Below are 8,493 nucleotides of genomic sequence, written 5' to 3'. Positions count from 1 at the left end.
CTCTTCATCTCTTTCTTCTGTTATTGTTACTGTATAATGGATTGCCGAATTACTTCTACTTGAGTAAGATTGAACGATTGAATGATCCAAAATTTCTATTCGTCAAATTTCCCACATATCAAACTTCTAACTGATCCAAAATTACTGTATACAAATACTCAAGGTAATTGACCAATCCAATTATTCAAGGCAATAGATCATGTTCATTGTCCATTCCTTCGGGTGTTGCAAGTAACATGTTCATTATCCATTCCTAACATGTTTGATGATGGGCAAATGAAAGTCAAAGCCAAGTTTTGAACTGAATGATTTCGTTGATTATCTAACTGTCTTGTTTCAATATAATCAAATCAAAATAAGACCTAAATAAACTATTAACATGAATAAAACCTCCAGAGCATGAAGACAAAACTAAGTCCACCCCATATACACCAAAGCAAAATAAAACCTAAATAAACTACTTGTTGAACTACACCACACCACACCAACGATTCATATGAAACTCGGGTCATTTTGTGGTGAATAATTTCGAAAAAACTCCCTCTTATGGAAGAAAGCCTGCACAATTAAGGCATCATTATTAAATAGTGATAATGGAACTTAATTTTGACAAATAATATAAGTCAAAATATAACACTTCCACTAGCTTCAGGGTCGTGTTTCACTATGGGAATAGGCTCAGTTGCAGGCTTGCAGCTCAACGACAAGATGGCAGCGATGATAGAGCCCGGTTGTAGGGTCATCTTTAACTACGACATGCAGCTCAGTTGCAGGGTTTCAACGGCAAGATGGCAACGACAATAGAGCTCGGGTTGTAGGGTCGTCTTTTACTCCGGGCCTAGCTCAATTGACAAGTTTCAATGGCAAGATGGCAATGACAATGGAGCTTAGTTTGCAAGGTCGTCTTTTACTCTGGGACTCCGCTCAATTTACAAGTTTCAACGGCAAGAAGGAAGCAGCAATGGAGCTCGATATGCAGGGTCATCTTTTACTCCGAGACCGGCTCAGTTGACAAGTTTCAATGGGCAGCGGCAGTGGAGCTCGGGTTATAGGGTCGTCTTTTACTCTAGGGCCCAACTCAGTTGACAAGTTTCAATGGCAAGACGGCAGATGGTTGCAGGGTTTTTATGGCAAGATGGCAGTGGTGAAGGGGTTTCTCATGCTATTCAAGTATTGATGTCGGTGAGGGTGATGGGGTGGTGGGGAGGGAGGGGAAGAGAATAGGAGGGAGGGAAAGAGAGCAGCTCACAGTGGAGAAGATATTTGGCTTCACATAATTGTTTTTCATAACTTTTGGCATCATCTTGCCGTTAGGGTTTTTCTTCTGCCAGTTTCAAATTCGGGCAGTAATGGCGACGTGTTCCACTTAGTCTGTCCCTAGGGACAGATGATGCAAGATCCGCTAGGTAGTGTTTAGCTGAATGCCGTCAGATTTGAAATTTGAAATTCTCTTCTGAGAGTAGTACACGGTAAAGTGAAGAACCAATGAACCATCACGAATTTTTAGAATGGATAAATCATACAAATACAAGTCCTTCGATGAGGCAACACTCACGGTCATTAGTCATGGTCTCATGGATGAAGTAACAAATAGGAAAGATGGGTAAAATAGCAAAAGGGACTACTGAAAATGTGAAGGTTGATGCATATGATTCTCCGGCTTGGCAAGACTTACAATACTGGTATTTGGTATTGAGATTTGATAATTATTTTCAACCGCCTATATGGCTGTCTTGAAGCTCCCTTTAATGGCTTAAAGCCTTAAACCCTACTGAACAGGGCCTCCAGGATTGCAATTGTCATAATGAAGAAACATCCAATAACAGCGTAATTGCTTGTATTGGGTTAATGCTGCTTCAAAGCTACTTCAGACATGAACTGTTTTTCGGTTGCATGTTTTCTGATCCAATGCATTGAAATATCTACTACATGTATGCTCAAGTCAGCACTGTTAACATCTCACATTTATCTATGTATTAAAATGAAAATTTTGCTACAACAAAATGAGCTTTTCTACAATGTCTCATCAAAATTGTTCATTACAAGACCATGAACTACCTAGGGAAATTTACTGGCGCTTCCAAGCTATCCACTAGAATGGCGAGATGTATATCTTTATTCTCAAACTTTTTGATGAACGGATGATTCTGCAAGCACAAGCAAATTCAGCAGTTGAGCAGAATTTAAAACGTTAAGAATGCCAAACAAATAGAGATAAACACCAACCAGAAGATCCAAGGATGACATTCTGTCTCTAGGGTCCTTTTGTATGCTGCAAATACATTCAACAACTCAAATTAGTCAACCAAAACACAATCCCATCATAGGATATTCTAAGGGCCATTGTAAAATCTCAGGCTGACAAGCATGAGAAAATGGGTTTGAGTCTAAGAGCAGCCCCTTTATGCTAAAAAAATGCCAAAGGTCAGGTATGTATCCTCTCCACCCTCCCAGGACCCCAGATAGCAGGGACCAACATTAGATAATGGCTTTATCAAAGAACCATAATGGAGAGCAGTATCTCAATGGAGATTGTCAACATCCATGATAATGCCATAAAGTCTGGCATGAAACAAACTTAAAATCTCATTGCTTCAATGCTTCGTTTGTTTCCAAGTAGATCAGTTGCAGAAATGTTAATACCCATTTGGGAGGGGGCTTTCATGCAGCGGAATTCTAGTGTTGCAAAAAGGACATGGGTAGTAGTAGTACGAAATTATCTAAGCACTAATAATTTAACAGTGGATATGGCTATAGAACGGATTGGCAAAACAAGATTCATGTGGTCAACTCCATATAGTTGGGATAAGGCGTGGATGATGATGATGATGATAGCCTATATTTAAACATGCTCTCAGGGTAAAGGGGGAGATATAATAGCCTATATTTAAACATTAAACTATCTACATTCTAGTATTGTGATAGGAGTTCGGAGGAGTAAATTTCATCTTGAGAGGATAGCAACTAGAACAGCCCCCAAAAGGGTAGACTCAATTTATTAATGAATTCTCCACTGGAAACACAGGATTTATTGGAGGTGCTTTTAGGAGCCATTCAGGGGAAGCGATTGCTGCTTATTTGGATCCTTCCGGGGAGGCTACTGCCATAAAGGCCAAGATCATATCACTTCTTCAGGGCCTGCATATTGGCTTCTCTCTTGGCCTAGAAGGACTAAAGGTTGACAGGGACTGAAGGTTGGCTTCTTTAGTTTCACATGTTCCTCCTTTTTTGTCATATGGTCTTCCTCTTTCATTTCTGAGCAGGAAAGTTCTCGTATTCTCTGCTTTGATTTTTCATGTCATGAACAAAGGATTTACACTAATTACTGATAAAAATTATTGATACTGGGATAATACAATGATAATGTAACTTGACAGTAAACAAAAGTAACTGAGGCAGGATTTGATAGAAACAGACAGATATGCTAACGAACATAAAGTAGCAACATAAATGACCACCTTAAACATGCGGGCACAAAAAAAAAAAAAAATTGACTTTAAAACTCCAGAGATGGACAAGATAAAATAATCCAAATATCTATGAGGCGAACCATTCTAGTTGCTACATAAGACAAAGGATCCATACCAGGCTGATATAAATGAACAGAACTCTGGGGAAAATTGATCTGGTGGAGCTGAAGGTGGTGGTTTTACAACGATAGTCTCCAGAAGCTCATAAAAGTTTGGCCAACCCTGCTGTTCTTCAGATTGTTTGTAAGGAAAGCGTCCTATCGCACACTCAAGTACAACCATGCCCAAACTCCAAATATCGCTACTATAGTCATAAGTACTTCCAGTTATACGTTCAGGCTGAAGGACAAAATAGAAATGCTTTAGTCTTAATGCTTCAACTTATGCAAAATCACATGGAATTTGTCTTCCCTAATTGTTCAATGATGACAGGACAAAAAAAATATAGATAACAGAAGTTAAGCCAGTTACTCCAAAGAGTAAGTGTGAAAACTGCAGAATAACAGTTCAACTTACCGACATATAGTTGTAGGTTCCAACAAATGTATCCCGCTGACCAATGGAGCTTGCAAGCATGACACTCACCCCAAAATCTGTTATCTTCACTTCCCCTTTGTGGTTTACCAACAAGTTGGATGGCTTTATGTCCCTATGAATTACATGCCTCTCATTGTGCAAATATACAAGGCCTTGAAGAACCTGAAATATGAAAATAAAAGACATTAGACCACTCATTGTTGCAGAAAATCCAGTCTCATGATAAAATGTGCAAATCCTTTAATAATACAATGACCTGCTTACAAACGACAGCAAGATATGGCTCAAGAATCGTTTTCACTTGCTTAATAACATCTGCTAGTGATCCACGGTCCATGTATTCTAAGACAAGTGAAATAACCCCGTTGTGGTAGAAAGAATGGTGGCAAACTACTATATGTGGGCACTGCAATGCCTGGTTTATTTTCAGCTCCTGTACAATTTGTTTGCGGGCATCCTCTTGAATATTCATCTGGATGACCTGCAAAAAACATTGACCTATTAATTTGAAAGATGCCCCTTTACTGGAGCATAGATTCAGCAGAGCTCTTCTACATAGTTGAGCATATCAAAAGGGTGGGGAAATTATTAGCAATAAGAAGGTATTAAAAAAACAAATAGAAAAAAAAGGTTCCCCTTCCCCCTAATTTACTCGAAGTGTCAGATACTCATCAAACTAGTCAAAGAATTAGGAGTCTTAGGCTTTCAAATTTTCAAAACATCAATAGATGTTTTTATTTTAGTAATATTTTGTATCTATATCATATGCTTTATGGCATACTCCAGGCCTTTAATTGTGTGTGTGTGTGTGCATCATTATCTTTAAATTAGCACTCTGGTTTTGGTTGAATGGTCATCACCCAGGCACCAACCAATTGTCCATCTATCTTGAGTTCTTGACTAAACTGATTCACTTAGAGAGATTTATAAGGTCAATGTAATTAACAAAATAAGAAGTGAAGAACAACTCAAAAGGGAAATCCATATATTGATTAATACCATATCCTTACTAGGGCAATTTAATCCTAAGAGTCATTTGTGGGTGTTCTGCAGGGAATTCCCCACTCCCAACCCTAATCCCAAAAAGAGACCCAAAAATATCTTAGAACTTTAATTATTCCACTAAAATATCTTATTCATTTACATTGATCTTTCTCCAGCATAAGCACAATGAGAACAGAGACAAAGAAATGTTTAATCCATTAATATGTATCCTTAATTTACTTCTTGGCCAAAATGGTGCTGAGTGCATGGAAGCCCCCCACAATAGTGAATAAAATAAAATAAAACAAAGAACAAAGACAAAAAGAATGAAACCATGATGTTTCACGTTTAAGATTTGTCAACCCACAGCTGATTGTGTGTGCATCTGCTAACAATATACAAGCGTTTAACTTAAAGGTCTACTTCATAAATCATATCTTCTCATTTATTCCAAAGCCCACATGATACAAAATTTAGTAAAAGTTTAAGTGATAAAAATGATAAATCCCTCAAAATCAGTTCACAAAATCAAATAGCAATTGGAAAAGAAAGTTAGAGATTTCAATATAATGACCTTTAAGGCAAATAATCTTCCAACCCATTTATGGCGAACAAGTTGAACAACACCACCACTTCCTTTTCCTATGACTTTGATAGTCTCAAGGTCTTCCAATGAGATTTGGAAATCAAGTTCTTTGGCATCAGAGGACTGTCAACAAGAAAGTAACGAAACATCTCATGAGAAAATAAGATAAACATAAAGAACTATAAAGAAAAATGACAGAATAATATTTTCTATGTCATGCCAAATGCCCAAGTCACCTTCTTTGTTTGCAAGTTACTTATTCCAATGGCAAGTGACTATTGGAGAAAATAGTTTCTATTCACCAAGTGATAAGAGAAAATGAGAAGGTTCAGATTTAAAGTTAAAGAATTTCAATGATACCATATTAACTTGACAACCACATGTTTACCAAAAAAAAATAATAAAGAGAGACAGAAAGGGAAAAAAGAACAACTGACAAGAACATTGATATCTGTACATAAAGACAGTTTCGTCAATTTCAAATATACTAGAAAGGCCAGCAAGTGCAAGACAGGTTGGTACATAAACAGGGGGATTAAAAAGGAAAACACACAAGCAATGTTGAACAAAGAAAAATCAAATTAAATAATCATTAATTTCAAAAGGATATGAGAGGTATTAACAAGTTCGGTTGGAACATAGGGTAGTTCCAATATAAATTTAAGCTGACTAAAAAATGTTATTAGAAGTTAGAACTAAACCAGACATAAAATTTAAAAGCTTACTGGATTACAGTTTTACAGGTTTAACTGGACATTCAATCATTCAACCTGTGAAATTTGTGAAAAAATTGGGGCATTGAAACCTCACTGGTTCACTGATGATTTGATTATCTGATCCGAATATCACATTACTGTTTCCACCACTTGCAAGGCACATGATACAGATATTGGCAGACGCGATCTATTTTTTATTTTTTCAAATTCACCATGAAAAATACTACCGACAAAGTTATTTCACTTCCACTAAACACTTCTAATATTTGCAGATCTTCTCCAAATTTTGTCAATCTTAACTAGATAAAAATGAATTGCATGCATTAATAGAGATGAAACGGTATGAAGAAATGGAATAAATGACAAAGATTCCATAATACATATTTCATCTTTTCAAGAAGTAGCAAAATCAATAGATGGCAACCTGTAAATGCAAATGGCAACAAGTAAAAACAATCATATGATGTATGGAATACGAATCAGAATAAACTTACACGAGTTTCCTTTTCTTCGGAGATCAGCCGCAGACCTTTCTGATTCAAAAGCAGATCGCCGTCCTGAAACGTGCCGCTTGCAGTCCTAAAAAAGTAATGACTTTAATTATCATAAATTCAAAATAAAAGCAAGGAAATTCTCGAGCGAGCACTGAAAGGCATCCTTTATAGATTCTTGATCAAGCTCTTCAAGAATAATGAAGAACAACCGATCTGTTCAGTTTGATCAAATAAGCACGCAATGTGATTGAAGCAGAGCAAGAGACAGGACGGAGGGTTACAAGAAAGACGTAAAGTGAGAGCAATGAACACAGTTACTTACAGGAAGTCGGTGATAGGAGTTTTTTCAGCAGGAACCGAGAGCTTGAGCTGCTTCAGTGGCTTGGTGCCCTTCATGATCTCTAGATTAGGCTTCCCTAGGGATTATGATTTCTCCACTAGGGCTTCAACTCCTTATAGTGGCGGGTAAGCACACACAAATACACGCAGAGACAAGAGTCCCAGAGAGATGACTGATGAGTGATGATGACTCGTGAAAGCACTAGAATTCAAATGTAGACAGGCCGCGGAAACATTTCTGTCTTCCAATTTCTTTATCCTTTTTTTTTTCTTTTCTGGTTTAATTTACGAGACCGTTACTCTTGCTTTTTTTCTTTTTCGGATTTAACAATCTTTACACTTCTGCGGTGACGGTGAGGACAGACAGAGGACCTCACAACTCATAACCCTTTTTTTTGGTTAAACAAGTCACAACCTCGTTAATTACTTATTTGCCCATAAAAAAGTTTAATTACTTTAGGTATAAATTACTCATTCACTGAAAAACAAAGCAATTAGTCATTCAATATAACCACGTCAGCAGTGAAACCTCGACTGTTGAGCTGCCCAACCCAACCATCCAGATTCCTAAACCACCCGCCCAGAGCTGAGTTTGTATTTTGTATGAATCCGTGAGGAGTAATCAATTTTCAAATTTTCACCAGACTAGGGATACAACTTCAACTTGGGGCGAGTTACAACACGAAAAAAAAGGTCAAATGGGTTGAGTAGGTTAGGCAATTACCGCGTTATGGTTGGGATTGAAAAATACGAACCCGACTTGGCCATGAATTTCAATGGGGTATTGTCAATAAGATGCAAACCCTGATGGGGTATCTCTCAAAAATCACAATTATACTGTCAACAGTCATTCAAGGCTCAAGCAACAGAAAATTTGATTAGGCTCAGTTTGTGCTAATTCCAAACTTGGTGACAACTCAATTTCCATGGCTATGCTAATTGCTAAGAAATCATAATCGTATATAGAGATAGAGGATGCCTTCCCACCAAACTGCCGACTACTCAGGCGAAAATGTATTTGTAGCCAAGGGATGCTGGGTGGTTCTCACTTTTCTGTTTGTACCTTAACTCTTTCTTTGTGTCTCGATTTGCAAGCTTTAATGCAGAGCGATTCCATAATTATATTATATATGTTTAAAATTGTGGATGTTTATTGATTAAACGTTTTGTACTTGATTTATTTGTAAAATAAAAAAAAACAATAATTAACCCGTTTGTTGACACTTAAGAGACATTAGGTGAATAAATGTCTACATGTTGGGAGAAGCGCTAAAATGAAGCTTCCCCCAATGGTAGGTGTGCACGTAAACTGAAATCTACTTTTGCCAATGTTCAAAATATTGATATGCTTAATATATCGGTAGAGG

General features: G+C 37.3%; 1 protein-coding gene across 1 annotated transcript; it reads right to left on the bottom strand.

Moving 5' to 3' along the window:
• Positions 1-1,881: 1,881 nt before the first annotated feature.
• On the bottom strand, positions 1,882-7,478 carry MKK6 (MAP kinase kinase 6). The gene is made up of 8 exons (XM_088957129.1): positions 7,110-7,478; positions 6,788-6,872; positions 5,566-5,700; positions 4,264-4,488; positions 3,987-4,169; positions 3,586-3,809; positions 2,227-2,272; positions 1,882-2,147 (listed from the first exon to the last, which is right to left on the bottom strand). The coding sequence occupies exons 1-8, from the start codon at positions 7,181-7,183 to the stop codon at positions 2,055-2,057; spliced, it is 1,065 nt and encodes a 354-aa protein (XP_088813255.1). The 5' UTR covers positions 7,184-7,478; the 3' UTR covers positions 1,882-2,054.
• Positions 7,479-8,493: the final 1,015 nt, after the last annotated feature.

This window comes from Nelumbo lutea, chromosome 8 (assembly GCF_056320005.1).
Source record: "Nelumbo lutea isolate HS-2025 chromosome 8, American lotus-T2T, whole genome shotgun sequence".
Classification (NCBI taxonomy): Eukaryota; Viridiplantae; Streptophyta; class Magnoliopsida; order Proteales; family Nelumbonaceae; genus Nelumbo; species Nelumbo lutea.
Note: the sequence above shows the minus strand (reverse complement) of the source record. Positions and strands in the feature narration are given on the sequence as shown.

What these genes read in the sequence shown, in the direction of transcription:
- MKK6 (XM_088957129.1), bottom strand. Translation starts at nt 7,183, where the DNA reads ATGAAGGGCACCAAGCCACTGAAGCAGCTCAAGCTCTCGGTTCCTGCT. An exon ending in GAAGATTATTTGCCTTAAAG is followed by an intron (nt 4,489 to 5,565) that starts GTCATTATATTG and finishes TGTTTTTTGCAG; the next exon opens with GTCATCCAGATGAATATTCA. An exon ending in TGTCATCCTTGGATCTTCTG is followed by an intron (nt 2,148 to 2,226) that starts GTTGGTGTTTAT and finishes TTGTGCTTGCAG; the next exon opens with AATCATCCGTTCATCAAAAA.